This window comes from Pogona vitticeps, chromosome 1, assembly GCF_051106095.1.
Source record: "Pogona vitticeps strain Pit_001003342236 chromosome 1, PviZW2.1, whole genome shotgun sequence".
In the NCBI taxonomy this organism is placed as follows: domain Eukaryota; kingdom Metazoa; phylum Chordata; class Lepidosauria; order Squamata; family Agamidae; genus Pogona; species Pogona vitticeps.
In genome coordinates this window covers 277,694,322-277,717,439 of record NC_135783.1, presented here as the reverse complement: position 1 = coordinate 277,717,439, position 23,118 = coordinate 277,694,322, and the positions used below count along the sequence as shown (strand labels likewise).

Genomic DNA, 23,118 nt, shown 5'->3' with positions numbered 1-23,118 from the left:
TTGTATCACCTCATAAGGGCATATTGTCCTCTCAGTGCTCAGTTGATTTCCTGTCTAGATCTTTTAATGCTTTTGAAAGCAGTGAGGTTTTGGTGGACAAGGATGAAATGCTCCTGAAAATGATGAGCTCTCAGATAAATAGCAGAGAAACTAAGCAGTTTTTTCTGCCCTTTGAGTGAAATCATGTGGTTTAATCTTAAAATGTCAAAGGTTCTTCTTCCATCTTTTTCAGACTTTAGTAATAATTGAGACATTCCTTAGGGTGCAACCAGACAGTAATATAGGATCATGCAGGATTGTGTTGGGAAGGGTTGCTTCCTGGATATGATATTCTTTTAAAGTGACTGTTCCAGGTATATGTGGTCTGATCCAGATCATTCCAGTCCGGCTCCATAAAAAGAGTCACCCTGCCACAAAACCAGAAAGGTCCGGATTGTGCACAGGATATGATTCGGATAGTTTGTGATTTCCTGTACGTCATATAGTCACTGGAAGACTGCTCAAACCAGACCATGTCACAAGCAGTCCAAACATGAGGTGTATTGCTATCTGCACCACACCCTTTGTTCTGTTCAGCATGCAAGGAGGAAAATGCCCCATCCCACCCTCTCTATTGTTGCTTTCCTCATGTGGAAAAGAACGAATCTGAAGTGAAGGGATTCTCTTCTTGCTAGTAAGAATGCTAGAAAATCTTCCTATTTTTTGCTGTCTGTTTGAGGAAGGTGATGATGGAGGGGACAGGTCTATTGCTACAATTTTGTATGTTGAAAAGAATCAGGTAAATAATACCTGAATAGAGTTGTGGTGGTGGTGGTGGTTGTTGTTGTTGTTTACCTTTATAGCAAGTGACCCAACCTCATTGCAAGAAAAAAAAAACAATCTAATGAATTTAAGTTTCAAATAGACTTTCTGTTTTTATAAACCTTAAAATATTGTGGTTAAGGATAGGCAACATACGTGACTGAATGTTGAAACATTAACTGCATCTGGTCTATTTGTACAGTGGTACCTCGCAAGATGATTACCCCTCAAAACAACAAATCCACATGACAATGATGTTTTGCGACCGTCATTTTGGTTTGCAAAACAGTGATTTCTATGGGGGAATTTCGCTGAATGACTATTTGGTCCATGCTTCACGGACTGTTTATTCGCAAGACGATGATTTAAAACAGCTGATTGGCAGCTTGTTCTTCGCAAAACAGGTGTTTTTCGGCCCGTTTTTTTTGCAAGACAGCGATTTAAAACAGCTGATCAGCGCTCACAGAATGGCTGCTCTATGGGTGATCTTCGCAAAACGATAAGGTATTTTCCCCATTGGAATGCATTAAACGGGTTTCAATGCATTCCAATGGGGAAAGGGTTCTCGCATGACGCTGATTTCGCTAAACAGCGATTTTCACAGAACGGATTATCATCATCATGCGGGGCACCACTGTATATTTCTCAGGCAACTGCTGAGTGAACATTCGTGGGTAGCGTGGCACTCTTCATGGATCTTTCATGTTATTTATATATCACATCTAAGTCAATTTTATTTGCACATTCAGGGAAAAGATGTTTTCTATGGAGATCCAGAAGTGTCCAAATATCAACATGGACACAGACAAGAACAGGGCAGGACAGATATCAGTCTGTGGGTCCTTAAACCAAATCAGTGGTTGGGCAGTGCACATCCCTGTTTACAGTTACAATAAATAGAATAGGCTGAGTTAAATGCCTTCCTGCAGACATGCCAAGAAAACATTTTACTGGTAAGAACAGAAGATATATTTTGGCTATGGTGAGGATCGTCATTCTGATTGCTTGAATCCAGGAAGCAGACACATCTTGGATTTTTGCAACAAGGGAAAAGGACTAATGACTGATTTTTTTCCTCTGTCTTTTGCAAAACCTATCTGCTCATTTGCCAGTGGTAGTGTAAAAAATTGTGTCAGCACACTATGAAGTTAAGAAGCTTTTATATTGTTCAGAGTTCAATGTTCTGTGCCACTTGACTGGCTTAGGATGCAGCTTCAAGTGCAGTCGCCTGGCACATCAGCTTAGAATCAGGCTGGCAAACAAAGCCAGGATCAAATTTGATTGTACTGTGTTACCTCTGAGCACCATGTACAGGTGTTTTTTTTTTTGCTAGCACAGAAGTGTTAATACTTCTGAGAAATGTGTGCTTCCACTGAAACAACATTCTAACACTTGTACTTTCAGAGATTAAATTCTTCAAAATTCCACTTTATGAATGTGGGATATTGTTCTTCTCTATCCACCATTTAAAACTCCTGGAAATAGCCCACTATTATTGCATAATAGTGTATCTGTGTTGCCAGCAGAGAAAAGTTTGCCTAATTTACATAGCAAAGGTCAGGCCGAATGTTGACAACACTCATGGCAGAAGTCAAGATGGTCTACGGCAGCCATTCTCAACCTGTTTTTGGCCTTGACCATAAACACAATAAGTCACATAATGAACCTTATAAGGTGGTGTGTGGAGAATTGCTTCCAATCATGGCCTTCAAAAGTGCCAGGCCCTCGTTAATTTTTTCTTTATTTATTTTAAATACTTTTTACCCCACCTTTTTCCTTAAAAAGGACTGAAGACAGCTTCCAACACTGAAAGACAATACTTGAGAATGGCTGGCCTACAGTCAGCACCCTCTTGTGCTCACTACTGTTCAAAAAAATGACACTGAATGAGGGAAAATATCAGAAGCTGACTCTTTTGTTCATTAGTTAACTACTCTTCACCCAAACACAAAACAATTGTTGTGGCTTTTTTTGACAAGTGTGAATTACCACAATCAGCAGAAAGGCAGAACAGTAAATACTCAATCAAGTCAAGTCTGAACTTTCACTAGAGTAAAAATGAGTAAACTGAGACCATCCTACCATGCACATATAATGAGAATACATCCCAAATACTGTATTGCATGCCCTAGCCCTGTGCCAGAAGGATACGGGCCAGCTCTTAAAGGGGAAAGATGCATCACTTTAAGTAGAAAAACAAGCAAATTAGGTCTTTTTTTCTGTCCCAAACAGTGCTATCTAGGAACCATATATCATAACTAGATGCCAATGTAGGTAGGCTTTAAATTACTGAAATCAACATGTTCTTTTTTCTGTGTCTCTCTCTCTCTATCTGGGTGTGCCTGTCTGTCACTAGAGAATATCTTTGCTTTAATATTCTTTCCCTTTTTTACTTTTTTGATCCCATCCCCCAGCAAATACCAATCCAATATGATCTCCCATATTTGCCTTCCCTTTTCTCTTCATATAAACCCCTTCTGAAATAGACTAGCTTCTGTTTTGGTTCACTGCTATGAGCTACTTTAAGCTAGGGAATTCATAGCAGAGTTTAAACACTTTATTATGGACTTCATGGGCGTGGGCAGTCTCAGTGGTCTCAGAACTGTTCACCCAAGAGCAGAAGAGATTGGACATGGCTAGAGAGGCCAGTTTACACCTGATTTGCCAAAATTAATGCAGTGGTATGGTTTGCTTCAGTGGGTTTAATAGAAATATGGACTTAATTGAAGAAAATGTGTTAACTGGAAAATCCTGTTTTTTTTTAAAAAAAAGCCATTAAATTGGCTTATGGAGGGATTCTTTGGAGGCCATAAAGCTTAGCAAAAAGCACCCTTCATTCTATGCATGTTTTGAGCAAACTAAATAAATAAAATAATAATAAACAATTTAGGTGTAGGGGTCTGAAAAAAACCACGAGTTCTGGAGGTCACAGAAATGACGCTGGGCGGCTGCATGTGGCCCATAGACCACCTGGTGTCCAGTCCTGCACTACCCCATCCAGAATAGTCACATAACTTGTTGACTGGGGGATTTTGGAGAAAATAACTTTGCTAGCCTCTCCCACTCAAATGAATGGAAGACTTCATTGAGTGCTTGGAAAATTTTGTAATATAATTTAGACATCTGTCAATCTTCTTTATCCATTTACTAAGGTGTAAGACCTATTTTGATACCGTTGAACACAGTATTCTCCTGGGGAGGCTCTCCAAGCTGGGAATCGGTGGTCTGGTGCTTGCCTGGTACCAATCCTTCTTGGAGAACCGCCCTCAAAGAGTACAGCTTGAGTGTATCGGCCCCGTGGAGTCTCAGTTGTGGCATGCCACAGGGCTCGATTATCTCCCCATTGCTATTTAATATCTACATTCACTTACTTTAGCTTCTATGGCTTCACTACCTAGGCTATATGTTCCTAGCATTGCAACTTCAAACCATTAATAGATTAATTTTTAATTTATTCAGGATCTGTGACATCCAGTCTTTCAAAGACTAATCATACAGAGCTGTACTTATCGAAGTCTTGCTTCTCACAGGACAATTGCCAGAACAATGACTGCATGTTTTGCCTCATATTTTCATTTCTGTAAAGGCTGGAGTTTTCCTCTTTTAAATTTTTTTTTAAAAAATTGAAAATTTAGAATCCAAGCTAAGTTGGTGGACTACATCAACACTAGCAGGCATACCTGAAATCCAGGTAAAACCTGGCCAACTAGACAATAGGGCAAGCCTAGATAATAGGGCATAAATGGGGATATGGTATCCAAAGCCATGTTATTAACAGTCAGAGAGCAAAGTGGCATATGAAAATACTGCATCTGGAGTAGTATTTCTGGTAGTAATGGGATCAGAAGCCATGGCATGCATGTGAGAGGTAGAATGCTATCAGTCACTAAGTATCGGGATTATGGTGAACTGATTTCCTCTTTTTTTTGAATTTTTTTAAAAAATCATCTGTTATTTTTCAGTATGTTAGGTGTAATATCTCAAGGTGACCTAGTTTAAAGTTGGCATAGGTAACCATTAGTGTATGGTGGATCACTATCATGTGGATTACCCTCAAAGAGAGATTCAGTATATATCCATTTTATTTCTGTGATTTGTCTGTTGCATTTGAATTATATAAATGAATACAGTACAGAGAATCAAATTATCCCACAGTGTTAAAAAAGGGCTAACCGATGTGTGAAGAACAGAAAGAAAAAACATTCATAAAACACTTAGATTCCTGCAAATGGTTGAAGAGACGACACAAAAATATAAGGAGCTGTGCATTCTTGAATTTAAGAGCAGTGCTATTTAATTTTAAATTGTGCAAATAGGAGTGTCCAAGCGCATGGAGTCAGTATGTGATATGGTGAAGAAATAGAGAGAGTTTACTGTCAGTCACTTTATTACAGTTGTTAGTAAAGATCTCTGGTATTGTAAACTATGTAACCCTTCCATCACTTCCACTTTCATCAGTGTTACACTCTAAAAACATTATTTATTTCCAGAATGGAATTTTAGTAAAAGTAACAGAGACCTGTCCTCCACTGAACTGCTCAGAAAAAGACTACATCCTCCCAGAGAATCGATGCTGCAGCGTATGCAAAGGTAAGTAGGATATTATCAGCTATTCTCTAACAATGTGGCTTAATGAGTAATGTGTAGAATCTGGATATGGGTAATACTGGTTTGCATGTTGATGTCTAACATTAGTTTGCTACCGAGGTGATATTAACATCAGTAATATCTGTCAATATCAGATGTTCTTTTTAAGGTCACAAGCAGATTTAGCACAAACATAACTGTACAGTGCATTGCAGTTTATTTATTTAAAAATCCCCCCATTAGAAGAAGGGTGACCAATAAATGCCATTAAATAAACAAATAAATAAAAAGGTAAACCTCACATTTTTCCCTGAACTCAAGATGGCATATGAATAGCAACCTTATAATAGTGTTAAAATCATCTTGTTATAAACATGTTATAAAAGAACATGTTGTTGTTTAGTTGTTAAGTCGTGTCAGACTCTTCATGACCTCATGGACCAGAGCACGCCAGGCCCTCTTCCACTGCCTCCCGGAGTTGGGTCAAATTCATGTTGGTCGCTTCGATGACACTGTCCAACCATCTCGTCTTCTGTCGTCCCCTCCTCCTCTTGCCTTCACACTTTCCCAACATAAGGGGCTTTTCCAGGGAGTCTTCTCTTCTCATGAGATGGCCAAAGTATTGGAGCCTCAGCTTCAGGATCTGTCCTTCCAGTGAGCACTCAGGGTTGATTTCCTTCCTTCAGAATGGATAGATTTGTTGTCCTTCCAGTCCAGGGGACTCTCAAGAGTCTCCTCCAGCACCACAATTCAAAAGCATCAATTCTTCAGCGGTCAGCCTTCTTTATGGTCCAGCTCTCTTCCATAAATTGCTACTGGAAAAACTATAGCTTTGACTGTGCGGACCTTTGTCTGTAAGGTGATGTCTTTGCTTTTTAAGATGCTCTCTAGGTTTGTCATTGCTTTCCTCCCAAGAAGCAGGCGCCTTTTAATTTCCTGGCTGCTGTCACCATCTGCAGTGATCATGGAGCCCAAGAAAGTAAAAATCTGTCACTGTTTCCACTGCTTCCATATTTAATACTAAAATCACCAGTCAGGAAAACATTTAGCAGAATGCTGTTGAGAAGAGATATATTGCAGCTGAATGCAGAAAGAAACTAAGTGTGTGGGGGAACTCTGCAGGGCAAACATTCTGTTAGATGGGACCACTACAGAAACATTCTTGTAACTGTAATTTGTCATCTTATAAACTTGTGGCGTCTAAGCAAGGGCTGAGATTTTAGTAGAGCATTGATAGAAGAAAAATGGTGGTACTCAATAAGGTGGTTTTCCCAGATGCACAATCAAACATTTCTCATGGATTGCTGTGGGACTCAGAGCTATTTCTAGAATTTAATTTTAATAAGTTCCCAATAGATGTTATTATTAAACATGCACTTAAGTTGTTCTGCATGCAGGACTTTAATAACTGAGATTTCACACTTCACAAAAGCCCCCCCCCGACCTTACATTTTGTAGTTTGGAACACCAGAGTACAAAATAAATGTATTTAATGTCACTTATGAATAGTGCAAACATGTGAAAACCATCTCCTTGTCTTCCTGACCGTGTGTAAGACCCAGGTTAAGAGTTATCAGGGAAATGACTTCTGAATCAACCCTAGAATCTGGGTTTCTGACCCATGACAGACTCACCAATAGGTCACTTTGATTCCGGCACACATGAGTCAGATTCTGACTTGGCTGTGCTAAGCAGAAATCAAGATACTACAAAATCAATAACTTCACAAAGCATGCCAGCTTTGTGAGACAGGTCAATGCCACCATGCATACTAGTGCTCAAAAAACTTCCCCAGTAGGTAGTTGAGGGACAAGGATTAATTTAGTGCTAAAGATCCCAATTCAATAACAAAGCCAACAGGTTGAAAAAGTTTTAATTGAAGAAGTCAAAAAATAGATTAAAGTTCCCAAGAACTCCCAAAAGGCGAAAACCCATAAATCTGACAATAGAAGCAAATCTGGGGAAAAGCCAGAAATCAAAACAACAAAACAAGAAAGCTAGCTCTCTGCCTAATACATTTATCTAAACAGAAACAATTGATATTATATTAGTTTAATTTGATTCCACTGCTCTTTTTTATGAGGGATTGAATTAAAAGCACATACCACAATATACAGTGATTTATATGTTCATATGAGTGTTCAGTTTGTAATGCGTAGCCAGGATGTATGCTTCATTTGATTTGTGGTTATCTGTGTTTGCTCTTGATAAATCCTTTTTATGGAAACAAAAATGAATAGTGCAAACATAGAAACAAAAGTTTTTGTTTAGGGAAAAAATATATGAACATTTCTGAAAAGATGCCTTTTTATGTTTACTTGCCTGCTGGGTGTTGTAGGTTCTGGTGGCCCTTGGAAAAGCTTTATATGCTTTTATGCTGTGATTCAGTGGAAGATCTAATGATCTGAAATAAGTTGGTTGTCCCAACTACAGCAGACCCATTGATCCAGTGAGATTAACATAACCAGTGACTTGGCATTGAGCAATTGATTTGTGCACCTACTTTAGTTGGGACTACCATTAAGATTAAACTTTATTTAATGTCATATATTACAGTACAGCTTCTTTTAACATAATCAAGAATAGTATTATTCTGTTTATTTGTTACATTTATATCCTGCCATTTCTCCAATGAGCTCAGCAATGGTTTTGACTGATATACAGTACAATCTGCAAACTTTGGACTTGGAAGTCAGATGTTAGAAAAAGGAGCAGTCATCATTCCTGCTCTATTAATAATAAGATGACATAAGATGTTTACATAAAGTTTCTGTTCACCTGTCATACTGAAACATGTGATGTGTATCAGTCGTGGGAGCTTCAGCGCTATCTCTTCACATGATTGAGAAGAAAACTTTGCAAGCTTTGCATTTTTTTTATTTGCTTCTATTCATGGCTCCAGAACTGTGCTGAATATTACTAATTGCATTCAAAAATTCAGCTTCACAAATAGTTGGTTTGTTTGTGGTGGAGGAGAAGAAAAACCTAGGGTGTATTGGAATCAAAGATACACTTGAACATTATTAACATGACAACTGGAGTAATCATGTAAAATGCTGTGTAGTAATTGGGTTACTGTTTTGAGTCACACATATATCCCACTGCCCCATAGGTGGGATGTTCAAACTAAATTTTGTAGAGAATATAACGGCTGATTTATATGTGGGGAGAATCTTATATATTCCAGACATACTCATGTTTGTTTGGATGTACGTCCTACTGAATTTAGTGAATGTCCTTTTATGTGGCTGCGTATTCAAAAGGTGATATTGGAGGAGACCTTTAAGGACATTATGTACTGCTGGGAACACAAGTGAGTAGTTCTAGATCAAATCAAGCCTGAACTTGCTCTAGAACAAAAATGATAACACCGAAGCTGCTGAATTTTGAGAATATCATGAGAAGACAAGACTCACTGGAAAAGACAATAATGCTAAGAAAAATGGAAGCTGATAGGAAGAGAGGAGGACAAAGTCTGTGATAGGTTGACTCAATAAGGGCCATGAGATGAGCATGCAGAATCTGAGCAGGACTTTTAATGATAGGATATTTTGGAGGTCATTAATTTATAGGGCTGCCATTACTCAGAAGCAATCTGACAGCACATAACAGCACATTTTTGTAAGATTCCAGCAGAAAGTGTCTTTGAACAGCATGTGTTAGGTTGTTAAATTATTTGAATTTTGGGGAATTGTATGCTATCTAATTGGAAGAACACATTTTGATGGATATGGTCGTAGCCAATTGCACTATTCTTCACCAAAGTGAAATAAGCTTGTCTACCTATTCCCTGAAGCATGGAATTTGATTACTGTTATAATTAGCTTAAAATGATAAATGGGTCATTGCACAGTTAAATAACTTAAGGCAAAATTTAATCTAGTGGAAGCAATTGTAATAAAGACATAAGGATGCCCTCATCAAAGGAAAGCCAAGTGTAAAAAAATTGCACTAGCAACCTTGATGAAGCTGCTGGAGTATTCAGCTGTAATATTGGAAGAAGAAATAGAGGTCACCCAGTCTGTCAAAGATCTAGAATGCATGCTTTTACAATGAGAGTCTTGCTTTTGAAGTTTCTAATTGTATCTCAAATGTTTTAAATAGTGTTAAGTTATTCCACCGTTTATGACCTCTGTCTGGGGGCAAATTGTTCTGGGCAGCTGTTCTGAATTGTTTGTTACCATAGTTCATGCTCATTAGCTTTGTCATCTGTGTTGGACTGGCATTAGGAATAATAATAAAAAAGTTTTGTATTACTCTTGCTTGCAGTAAATATGAAATAATCTAACAAAATAATAAATGAACTATCTAAATCAACTTTACACTTCTGAGAATTCCAGTAGAAAGGCTGATGATGCCCCAGTTTTTCACAGCTTGTATCACAAAGGAAACGTTGCTGTTTTAGGCATCAATCCAACTGAAACTGGTTATTAATATTATTGATTGAAACCAGTTAGTTATGATTAAAAATTAAGTACCATTGCTTTGACTGAGACATGATGAAGCTCAGCTTCAAGGGTGTGATTTGCCATTTCTTGAACTCATTTAGTTGGGAGGGTGGAGCCATTAAAGTCCAGGGCAGGGCAAAAATGGTCTTCAGACTATCAAAAATTGTCCATGCCTAGTTTTCATGCTACTGCAAGATACTGAGATCTGAGTGAACTTAGAACTGTATTCTAGAGTTAAATCTTCTGAATAGCTAAGACAACTCTGGCTTCGAAACCAAACAAGTCAAGTCAGGCTGAAATGAGACTTTGATGCCTGCATGCGAGTAGTTCCATACTAGGGAACTGACGCCTAGCAGTTTGTGTGACAATGGTTTGTTTATGATGCAAGAGCAGGTGCCAGGTACCTGGTTTGTGCGTACAACTCCTGTAATCGCACAGAAGCCCCTGCAGATACAATAAAACACAGCATTGTTACTTTGGAATCATGTAGTAAACATCAGTCTAGAAATCAGAAGGAACAATGCCTTTGTTGTTAGGTGGGATTATGGGCTTCAAGATGTAAGAATCCTTCTTTGCAAACTCTTTGTCTCTTGAAATAATGAATGTTTTGCTAACATTTGGATTGCCAGCAATAGAGTGTAAAGATGCGTAGCTCAGAGGTTCTTTTCATGTAAACCTTGCTTTGGCAATCATAATTTGTAGAAAGGATACCTTTGGAGATTATTCATAATTTTCTGCTATGGAGGGGTTCTCTTCTTGTATGAAACAAGAAGAATTTATTTTGCTGAAGAAAGGATGCACTAAGTTATTTTAAAATAATAAAGTGCTCAAAACCAAGTTAATAGGCAGAACCAGTTTGTAACTTGCTGCACGTAACAAGAAATGATAAAAGAAGCCATATGTTAGAGACAGTTTTTTGAATCCATTTTACTACTGTTTTCAGAGTGACCTATAAACAGCTGAAATGGAATATATCATCCTGGAAAACTTTTATCTCTCAATGCTTTTTTATTTTGGTGCTTAGTCACTTTCTTTTTATCATTTAGATAAGATTGATTAGCTATTCCCTTTAATGACTTTGTTGGGAAATCTGGATTTATTTGTCACTATTTCTTTGAGTTTAATATGTTGGAAATACAGACCACATATGGCAGCAGAAAAGATGCTGTTGTCATATTATGAGTTCACAGTAACTTTGTAGGCTAAGTTCATAGTAAACATTTCGAGTTAACAAACATTCTTAGAGATTGTAATGTTTTAGTTGTATGCCATGTTGACTTTGAAACAAGTGTTGAAAAAAGGAGTGGGCAAGTAGAATCCCTCTATGCAGAAGAATATCCCTAATTGTTCTTGAAAATGTTGCAGGCAGAGAAGGGGATGACTCAAGATATTTTACTGCTGAGACAAGAGTAGTGAATGCTCCACTTAAATCAAAGTTCATGGTACTCAATGTTCAAACCATATCAGGACATCTTTCCATCCTTGACAATAAAGGACAGTAGAGGCCTTCAGAAACATCTTATCCTCTGAGATCCTTGTGGATCCATGAACTGGATATTTAGTTTGATTATCTGTGACCTCTAGGTTTATTAGTGTTTTGGTCTTGGTCTCATTATTTATGTCTCTGTGAGCCAGAGTGGGTACTTGTGTTTTAACTGTTGTTAGTTAAAACAGTTAACTTAGTTAAAAGCACTGTTAGTGCTTAGGCACTAGATGGCAGGGGTACAAATGTAATGAATAAAATTAATAAATAAAATAAAATAAAAATACAATGGTAACAATGTGCATAACTAAGTATCTGCTGTGTTTTCATGACATGCAGATTCTGTTGTTTAAGACAGGTGCATCAATCTGCCTAATCATAGGTATGGCCCTCAATAGAAGCCTACTCTTCCCTTGAACCGGGTGAAGAGATCAGCATAGACATTTGCTTTTATTATACCTGTTGCATGACTAGGCGTATATCATCAAATAACCTGTGTCCATTTGCAGCTGAAATGTACATTGATGGGCTACTCCATTGTAGTTTTTCACTTGAATTTTGGCTAGTGAATAACGTTGTCATGGTTCTGTATCTGCTAGTAAAGTCTGTGTCATTCTCTCCTCTAGAATGGCAGGTACAAAGTAAAGGGCCTTACCTCCTGTTGCTCTCTTACAACTGTCCCTCCTTGAAAGGCATGACAAATCCAGTCTTGGTACACATAGTGAAATTGCCAAAGCCATATACATTTCTATACAATATGAATAGTAGAACTGAAGAACAGGAGTTCAAAAGATTTCTAGAAGGAATACCTAATTCATGCAGCTTTCTTGTTCTGTTATAAAAAGTAAATAGGTCTCAGAAACATCCATGAGTACAGAAGGTAGCTGCTTGATTATTCTCTGGATACAGTCCAGAGACCATGTACTTATCTGTATATTTTATACTTCTGTATCATGAGAAATCCAGTTATGTCTTCATTTCAGGGTCCAGTTATGAACAGAGTCGTATGCACATTTATTTATGGGTCCTGACAATCTGCTTCAGAACTACATGACAGTAGACTTACATATGATTTTATTGTAAAGATTCTGGTGTAGGCATTATGAACCCCTAAACGCCTTGGGGCTTACTCACTGCCCATAAATTTGTGCAGTGGAGCGAAGACAAAACATTTGCGGCAGTGTGATAAGCCAAATTTCCTCTTACATAGCTGAAGAAGCAGGCTCACTGAGTGACCATCTTCTTCTATATAGATCATCTCACGCTGCACTCTTGGAATGGGGGCAGCTGTCTTTATCATACTGCTGACTAGTGAAGTTGTTGGCATGGAGGAGGGCCTTCTTTGTTGTAGTGCCTGCCATATGGAGTAGCCTCCTCCCTGAGATTGTGTTTCCCCGAAAATAAGACAGGGTCTTATTTTGCTCCAAAAACACATTGAGGTTTATTTTCATGGGATGTTTTATTTTTTAAATGTACAACAATCTACATCTATTCAAATACGGTCACGTCCTCTTCTTCTGGTTGCTGCACAATGGTGGAGGGAGGAGTTTCACTTTACTGGGCTTATTTTGGGGGTTGGGCTTTTATTACGAGCATCCTGAAAAATCATACTAGGGCTTATTTTCAGGTTAGGTCTTATTTTTGGGGAAACAGGGTAGTGATGAAAATGTCTAGATACATACATAGGTCTTTCCAGTGGCAACCAAGGACCTCTATGTTTGCCTAGACATTTTCCTCATTATCCTGAATTGTTAACATTATCAGTCACCTATGGTTTTGTGTGTTTGTTTCTTTTAGTTGATTTTAATATGTTCATTAATGTTCCATTATTTTAACGGTTTGATTAACTACTGGTTCGATTGAAATAGCTTTTATTGTAAACCACTTTCAGATTTTTAAAATAAAAACTGGTTTGGAAATGCTGTAAAACAAATACCTAATGGCCAGAATCCTGTTACTTTTGTCTAGCAGTATAAGTTTCTTGAGCCTGAGCTGACATTTGCTATTTTGCAGCAGTTTCATCACCAGCAAGTATCTATGCTTACGTCTTAATTTGTGTCCATTTGCAGCTGAAATTTACACTGATAGAATTGCAGCATTGTAATTTTTCAGCTGGGTTTTAGCTAATGAATAACATTTTCATGTTTTGTATCTGTTAGGGAGGTCTCTGTCAATCAGTTCCTTAGACTGTTAAGTACAAATGAAACAACCTTGTCACTCGTTGGACTATTACAATGAACCTCCCTTCTTGCAAAGCATGATAGATGCAGTCTTTGTACACATCTAAGAAGTGGAACTTCCCTTCTCCCAGAAAAATGCAGAGCCATATAAAGTTATTCTTTAATATATTGTTTGGTTTATTTGGGGTTTTATTTACTTTTTTTAAAACACATTTTGTTTTTTATTATATTTTACTCAGTTTATTACATTTAATGGGTCATTCTCAGAAAAGGTGGGGTCAGCTTGAATAACTCCAGATAAATATAGCTGAGGATGACCTTCCAGAAAGAGGACAAAATAAAATTAGTTCCAAAACAAAGTGATAGAATTTGGAAAATTATTGTTCCATTAGGATAAAGGGCACAAGTAAAAGATTTGGAAGTTGGCTGTTGTGGGTTTTTCGGGCTCTTTGGCCGTCTTCTGAAGATTTGGAAGTTGTGTTATCTTACTGTCTAGAGTAAATTGTTTTTTCAAAAAAAGGGGAAATGGGTATCTAACTCTGTTCAAATATATACTGTATGGATTAATACTAGAGCTGATGTTGGAGTCCTTGGTATGTATACAATAATTCAGTATTTAGCAATAATTTAGAATGCAGTTTTTATTGAGTCCATTCTGATACATTATATGCAATATTTTAGGTCATAACTTTTGCGCACAAGGACACAGATGTGGTGAAAACTCAGAATGCAGAAACTGGAACACACGAGCAACTTGTGAATGCAGAAGTGGTTATGTCTCTGTTCAAGGCGATTCTGCCTACTGTGAAGGTAAATAATCTGTTCCACAAAGTATCTTTATTTTAATCTGGTAAGAAATATTCTTTTAAAGAAAAGACAGAGCAGACAGTCTCATTATGAAGTTGAGCCTGCATGGTAGCATAGATGATAATATCCTCATTTGATTTTAGACATAGAAAGTTTAAATGGCCCTGACAGATGGAAAGTTCATCTGTGTGGTTTGCTCCCTAGAGGCTGTCTTGCTTCTTCGCATATTAAGCTGTCGTGCTTCTGGCTACAATTGTTTTTGCAATATAGTTTTTTTTAATGAAAGGACTAAGTCGATAAATGTTGAAAATGGAATCACTGCTGTTTATGACTGCATGTTGCATCTCAAGAGGTGTGAAGAAACAATGAGATGATGGAAAAGGTGTCTCCTTGGCAAAGACATTCCCATGGATTCTCCTAAAACTTGTTTGGAATATATATATTAATGAATTTCACTTGTGATTTTGCCCTGATTGAGCACCTTCTTTTTCCTCGCTTTCTTTGCAAGTTAGACAGCTGTCATTCAGAAATTGGTTTTATGTGGTTGTACAGAAGACAAATAAGAGTAGAATTTTTTGTGCTCTTCCAATACTGCAGTGTGAAGTCTGGTTTTACATTTAGCAAAACGGGGCTCGCTTTAATTTTATGTTTACCTTCACAATGAAATTATTGAATAGTCTGAAGAGCTTGTTGAATTCTTTTATTGGTAAGAGAATGGAAGCTTTCCTTCACATTCTAGATTTTATCCCTCAATCACTGAATTTTAAATTGTCCTGATATATGTATGCCCTGATGTCATCATTTTCAGTTTGTGCCTTATGTTGTCCTTCTGTATCTGCTTTCTTTTTTTTAAAAAAAAGCTTGAATACATTGTTCTCAGTGTTCGGTCACTGTTGAGACCATCTTTCTTATTTCTTTGGTACTTCAGTTTTTTTTCAGTGTGTGGCTGAAGAAGCATGAACAACTTATGCTCTGTCGTGACTCCTGAGCACCAGTTTAGGTCCCAGCATGAACGAGGAGAACCAAAGCAATGCCAGACCCTGTCAGTTGGAGGAGTGTTGTTGACCTAGAGTGTCCTCATGACCTGGGTCTCCAGGAGATAACGCTCCATCAGCCACATTCCCCTAAAGAACTGGCCTTTTAAGACCCTGAGACTCATACTATTTAGTAGCTGCTTGCTTGCAAAGGCAATGTACTTCACTGTCAGTGTGAACTGACAGATTGGACTTAAGAGAATTGGCTTTGCCAGCTGATCTGACAGTATAAACTGGCAGAGAGGAACTGACAGTTCAGTCCCAGAATACAGTCCTACCCCTTTAAGGCTTTCCGCTGTTTAGGAATTTGTATCCAAGAGAGATATAAGGCCTTAGCTGATCTCTAGACATAATTAAGTGAACTCATTTTGCATTTTTAGACTGGTCTGATATCTAACAAATTAATGTTTGATGAAGTCTTCCCCTACCCTGGAATGTCCTCTTATCCCATAAACTCTGACTCACAGCAAGAATAAGGCATAAATTTTCACTCATCTAAGTATTATGTAAAGAAAGGATATATGTGCATGAGTGTGCACACACAGGCATATGCATTATGGGGCATAAACATAGGAACAAAAATGTTTTATTGAGTTCTGCAGGGTGGGAGGTAAGAGACCTGTTATTTCTTCTTCCAGACCTGAAGAACATTCTAAAATGCTGCTGGCTGAACAATCACTCAATGTAAAAATTTTAGCCCTGTTTTCAAGGAAGCAAAGTGCCTTCTAGCTGTTTTGCCTTGAACGTGCATTAATGTGAAAAGCTGTCATAAAAGGCATTCACTTTGCTTTGCACAATCCCTTCCCTAGTTTATGGCACTGGCAGTTATTAGCTCATAGGTTGTTTCATGTTTTAAGAATGCTTTCTGTAGAATTATTTCTAAGCTTCCTTCCCTCCTGCTCAAATATACTTCAGGAACAGGGAGAAAAGAGTGTTCAGTAGAGAGAGATTAGTGAGTATTGGCTCTGCCCAGCTGAGCTGAAAAGCTGCGGTTTCCCCATACCTGCGTGGACTGAGAATGACCAGTATTGTGCTGTTCGTCTGAACATACCTCAAATTGTAAGGGTAAAGTGGCATTTGGCAGCAACGATTAAAGACATGTCTGGACATTAAGTTTCTTTTCTTCACCTGCTCTTGCTTTTTAATTGAATATAAGCTTTCCCCCCTTTCAGTATGTAACGTTGGATGCTGTTTAGCCTGCCAACAACATTTTGATGCATTTTCTCCCTACATCATCATTTTGAAGGCCCTAATAAAAACGTTATTGGCTCAAAATTATCAGTTGTGCTAGAGGACAAGTATTGAAGGACAGTTTATTTGCTATAGCAGCAAAATGTTAAACACTGTTTTTGGGGGAGGGGTATGTGGTTTCCCTAAACTTTTACTGTATTTATTTTAGGGAGTGGTTCCTAGTCACCTAATTACTATTATATCCTAGGTGTGATAGAAATGGGCATCAAAATGCAGTAAAAATACTCCTCTGGATATCCATCTACTGGCAGTCAAGACTGTTTTATTCAAGTGGGCTGTTGACAAAGGTGAAGCATAGATCTCATGATGCATTAATATTGAGGCTAGATGCATTCAAGGCCTCAGTGGTACAGACTGGAGGTGTGCTTTGAGAACAGCAGAGCAACTTATGTGATATCATTTTTATTGAAATGAGTGGTGGTAAATGGGTGCAGAAAAGAAGCAGTCCAAGCAATTTGAATTGTAGCTTTATTCTCATGATGATGTATATAAAGACCACAAAGAAAACCAGCATGTTCCTTACCATTAACTGGGGTTCTCCAAACAATTATCTATGTAGTCACACAACTCATTGTTGTTCCCTTCCACAGGCACTGTTCTTGCTCAGTGCTTCTTTATTTACTTGGCAGGAAAAGAGAAGGGAGGTTTACTTCATTAAACATACAACATCTAATCTGTTGATCATACAAATAAATCATTAAACATAAGCACTCAAAGTGAGGGTAGGTAGCCTACCAAACAGTAGCCTAATTCTGGAAAATGCTGAAGTGTGACTCTACTGAGACAACCCATTTGGGTGCATGGATGGCCACTTGAACAACTAGAGCTAAAGTTAAACACATTTATCCATTTGCAGAAATGTGTTTCAGTGATCTGACTTTCTAGTGCTATTCTTTCCCTCTTTTTTCTGACTACCTTGATCAACACTCAGTTCTTCTTTTAGTTTTTGTAGTGAATTGTAAAATTCACTACAAAAGTTTTACTTTTTCATTTTCTGCTTTACTGTTTCATCCTTTCTTTCTGCTAATTGAGATCCACTGAGGATCTGCTTTGAGTAATATGAAATATTTTATTCCTGTGTTAGTATTTCCTTATGTTTTGCATTTTATTAACTGAAAATTTAAGAGCAACGTAACTCATAAAAATGTGAAGAGAAAAGTGCCTGTATCTTAGCAATTAATTGGTCAAGGAAGTTCTAGAATAAAGACACACAAGTCCCTGAGGACTCTGGACTCTTGTTTTATATATAAGAATCTAAAACAAATAAGGTGAACTCTTTGTGTCCTTAGGGACAAAGTTTTCATGTGATTGATTCTTACGACATCTTTTAGTTAGTTCTTTGTAACTATAATCAGCCATGAGACTAAGATTGTTGCTGCATAGCTGTAGTTGCCACATTCTTAGTTTGCCCAGCAGGTGAGGGGGAGCAACTTTTCCTCAATGCTTATGAGTGGTAGTGAGGTCAGTGGGTAAGGAAAATATGGAGAAGAGTAAAACATCCTGTCCTCAGTTCCACCATTTTGAGCAAGTTGGCATTCTCCTATGGGAGTGGTTCCCAACACTGGGTCCCCAGGTGTTCTTGGACTAAAACTCCCAGAAGCCTTCACCACTAACTGTACTGGCCAGGATATCTGGGAGTTGTAGTCCAAGACCATCTGGGGACCCAGCGTTGGAAGCCACTGCTCTAGGGCTTTATTCAGTTTTGTGCTTTTGTAGCTGTAAGGTACAACCACAGATCTGCTCCTCAGTATGTAATTTCACACTGCAAGGCTTTGAGTCACATCACACTGTTGTCAAAATTGAAGACAGCTAATTTTCATATAAACATTCAGAAATGGAAACAACTTGAAATCTCACTTTGGATAGTTGCCTATTCTCAAAACTTTTATTCAGATATCTAATTCTCTCTTAGATCTTCCTTCATTGTGTCAATTTACAAATAAAATAAGAGAGAGAGAGAGAGAGAGAAGAAAAGCAAGTCCCTTGTTTTGCTGGACCAATGTTACCTAATCCACAGCTGCTTAGGGATCTAGCATTATTGTGAATAGACTACTAAGAAGCATTTTCAGGTGTCCCCTTCTTCAGGCTGCGGAAAGCACATGCTCTTTCCTATCCAGACATTGATGTTTCTGTTTTGTGAACAGCAACTATCAGTGCTCAGCTCCCTTTGACCACCAGTTACTTGCTGGTGTAGTTACATGATCTCTACAAATAGCATGCTGCCTCTGATGCACACTCCTTCCTGTATGGATCAGAGGCTTTCAGACTGCACCACAGGTGTTTTTGAAGACACCAACAGCTTGGGTGGTTTCTGTTCTGACCTTTTCTTTTAATTACATATTCTCCTCTAGCAGTAACTGCTGGAAATGGCAGCCACCTCTCCTGAACAGATTGACTTACAGGCTGTGCTCTGTTTTTCTACTTATCCTATCTGTTCTAATTCCCTGCTTTGCTTCTTAGGGGCTCATCCTGTTACATTTTGTGCACAGTTGTCTGTTTCCATCTTGATATGCACCATGGGAAACCCGTGGTATGCAGAGAGATTTATCATAAAGAAAACACACTGTTATTCCTCCATGTGAGGTTGTGCCAGTTTTTCCGCAAAACAGTTTTCAGTATCCATCTCAAGGATAAAAATGAGAGAAACGGCTCAAAGTGCTGCCCACACTCATAGTTTTCTCCCAGGTTATTTTGACTCTTATTCCCGGGAATGTAAATCAAGGACGTGTGTGCTATGCGATACTGTATCTGCAGATCACTGTCATATGGATTAATAGCATGCATCAAAGGGACTACATATTGACGATGTGCTGAAGCCTGTGAAAATTTATTTTCATTTATAAATTAGTTTCTTACTCTTTTCATGTGGAAAGGCTTAAAACCCATAATCTTTAGCAGAAAGCCAAGAAAAAATAATGCTGATTATTACTATTTTTCAATATACAGTGGTGCCCCGTATAGCGAGGTTAATCCGTTCCGGATTAACCTTCGCTATATGAAATCTTCGCTAAGCGGGAAGTGAAAAGCCATTGGAATGCATTAAACTTCATTTAATGCGTTCCAAATTGGCCCTAAACTTCCCACTTAGAGAAGTTTCCTGGCCCCGGGCAGCCATTTTCACGCCCTCCCCTCGCTTGCCGAGGGCGCGAAAACGCCGCGGGGGGCCATTTCGGGTCGTTTTGAAGCCGCAAAACAGCTGTTTTGCGGCTTCAAAATGACCTGAAATGGCCCCGCGCGGCGTTTTCGCGCCCTTGGCAAGCGAGGGGAGGGCGCGAAAACGCCGCACGGGGCCATTTCGGGTTGCCCGCGGCCGTTTTGAAGCCGCAAAACAGCTGTTTTGCGGCTTCAAAATGGACCCGAAATGGCCCCGCGCCGCGTTTTCGCGCCCTCCCCTCGCTTGCTGAGGGCGCGAAAACACAGCGCGGGGCCATTTCGGGTCCTCCCACGCCCATTTTGGAGCTGCCGATCAGCTGATCGGTGGCTCCAAAATGGCCGCCGGATGCCCCAATCGTCGCAAAGCGAGGTGCGGCAATTGGGTGCTCCGTATAGCGATCCCGAAAAAGGGGATCGCTATACGGATTTGTCGTTATACGGTGCGCTCGCTAAGCGAGGCACCACTGTATATGTATTTTAAGACAGTCTAATTAGTGGTCGAAACGACCAGATAGGCGGGGTATAAATAGAATGAATGAATGAATGAATGAATGAATGAATGAATGAATGAATGAATAAATAAATAAATAAATAAATAAATAAATAAAATTAGTTACAGACTTTAGGTTAAATCTAACATTAGCCCTATCAAGAGAGACACACTGCAATCAATATTGCTTGAGTTAGTTGTGACAAATTAGTAGGCTGGATTGCTCAGTGAGTTAGGTATCTGTTTCATGGAGCTCTCCAGAGGTTGGGAGTTCATTTCTGTACTGGGCATCCCAGTAAGCGAGCCTATGTGGCCTTGGGCAAACTGCACAATCCCAGAATGCCCCTAGAAGAAGGGAATGGTAAACCACTCTCTACCTAGAAAATCCTGGAAATAGTTGCCATTAATTGGAATCAGCTTGAGACGCACAATTTTTTTATTATAGGTTATGACAAATGTGTCATACTCATTATTCCAGGTAGGATTAACATTGAATTTAACTCCTTTTACACATTTCAACGGGGTGTCTAGTTTTGAAATGTATATGTATTGGTTCCATACCCCAGATACTTTTTAGCTGTAAGTGATTTTCTGTCTGACTTCCTGGTGATGACGTATTATACATGAATGTTAACTTTCTGGTGGTACCCATATGTGAAAGGCACCAACAGTAGACACCAAAGAGACTTTTGTTTTGTTATTGATCTTTAATTCCTAATAAAAGAATGCAGCTCCGGTTTCTAATTGCAAAGAGTGCTATTTTAGTTGTAATTTTCCCCCCTATTATCCAGACCTTACAGAGGAAGAACCTAGAACTTAAATTAGAAGATTAATTGGAAACCTCTTAGGTGTTCTTGGTTTCTGAATGACTGGATCATTCTCTTGAAAGGTCAGTTAGTTATTCAGTATTCTTGGCTGCTGTGCAAAGGTAAAAGCAACATTTACTGTTTATTTACTATTTACATCTCTTTTTTTCTAAAAAAATTACACTTCTGGATTAGAAGCATAAAGATGTGTTTGGTAGCTCATATCTTAATGGAAGATCTCAGATAAAAATATCTGATTGCCATTTAGAAAAAGACTCCGAGTCAAGTAATGCAAAATTTATGGTATTCTGTACTATTTTTAATCCTTAAATAGTAATGCTCCATTCTGCTTAGTTGCACATTTAATTGATAATAAGTTTAATTATGTGTTGCATGGAAACTGAGTGATTAAGAAAACAGCTGGCATTAACTGGGATCCTTTCACCTTTGGCTTAATCATTTGAATTGAAAAATATTTTTCTCTGGTTGTAGGTCAAAAAGCATGTAGAAGGATTCTCTGTTTTTAGATCAAGTTTCAGCTGACAGTGAATTCCCATCTCTCTCTCTCTGTCTCTCTCTGTCTCTCTCTCTCTCTCTCTCTCTCTCTCGGCACTAATTGACAGTTAACACTAATTGACAGTCAACTTACCAAAGGGCTTGTGAAAGACGTGTGAGACATCACACTCATTTTCTTAGCACTGAGGTTGTCTAATCGTATCAACTTAGAAATGACCTTTATAATTTTTTATTGTATCCTTCCCACTTTCTTTATTTTTTTTATACTGCACTTGGAATCCATATTAAGAAATACTTAAAAACTTTTTGTTTCCATTAGTTTCAGGAAAAGGTAGCCTTTTACTGGCTGAAATCCTGTTGCACTTCTGTTCAAATGGCATGGTTTTGGAGGTGAATTGCCCCAAGTTAAGAAATCTCCATAGAGCTAATGTTGCACACCAAGTTATGTGATTCAGTATGCAACAGATAATGTCTATAGACACTTCTTAATTTAACCAAAAGATATGCTTTTGTGTAGCAGTGCAGAAGGGTTTCCAGCCATTGTATTTTATCATTTACTAATCAAGATGGGTATGAACCTGAAAACTGGTGGTTCATGAAAGTTTGTGGTTCATGGCTTCCCGCGAGCAAGCTACCCCAAATCCCCCAAAAATGAATCCGGGGGGGGGGAGGAACCTGGAAGCTGTGCATATGCAGCTACCTGTCAGCTGAGCCATGGGCACATGTGTATTGGCAACAGGCCCAGCCTCTGTATAAGGAGTGGCCCTTCTGCTTCTCAGGATAGCGGCAGCGGCTTGAAGACAAGGTAGGGAGGTGATGGGGCATGGGGGAAGGGTTGCATCCATCTTGCCAAAGCAAAATGAAAGCACTAAGCAGAAAAAAAATATGGTGCTTTGTTTTGCTTTGGCAAGATGGGTGGCACAAACTGAACCACGAACCAGTGCAGTTTATGTTTTTTTCTGGTTTGTAGTTCAGTTCGTGCCCATCGTTATTTAATAATATATCCACGTGTTGTCTCCCAGGGTGGATAATAGTCAGTAGGACTCAATTTAAATCATGATTTTTAAATAAAAAGACTCATTCTTGCTAGTAGTTATAATCTGTAATATTTGCAACAAATGAAGATTTCATATTTAAAATAATAACCTGTCAGATTAGTAAAACATGTATATCAGAATTGATTTTCATTTTATAAGTTAATCACTCATATTTGGAAAACTACTGTACTGACATTGTTTTATTTAACTAAAACGATAACATTGTACAGTGGTGCCTCCCTTAACGAGTGCATGTTTAACGAAGAATCCTCATAGTGACACGTTTTTTGCTATTGCTAATGCGATTGCATTGCGACATTTTGAATGGCAAAACATCGCATTGCGATGATCGGTAAGCATTTTGCTTACCGATCTTCGCATTGCGATGTTCTAAAAACAGCTGATTGGCGGTTCCAAAATGGCCACCAGAAGAAAAAAATGGCTGCCCGCTCCATTTTCATGCCCTGCCCTCGCTTACCGGGCGGCGAAAATGGCGGCCGGATGGGGGAATCTTCGCGTAGTGGT

The 23,118-nt window shown here is 38.6% G+C and overlaps 1 protein-coding gene across 4 annotated transcripts in view; it reads left to right on the top strand.

The window, feature by feature from the left end:
- NELL1 (neural EGFL like 1) overlaps window positions 1–23,118 on the top strand; it is a 670,736-nt gene that overhangs the window by 235,954 nt on the left and 411,664 nt on the right. For all 4 annotated transcript variants that reach the window (XM_072985884.2, XM_072985883.2, XM_072985886.2 and 1 more), the window contains exons 11-12: window positions 5,292–5,391; window positions 14,181–14,309. In XM_072985884.2, coding sequence (XP_072841985.1) covers window positions 5,292–5,391; window positions 14,181–14,309 — 229 coding nt within the window. The remainder of the gene's footprint in view (window positions 1–5,291; window positions 5,392–14,180; window positions 14,310–23,118) is intronic.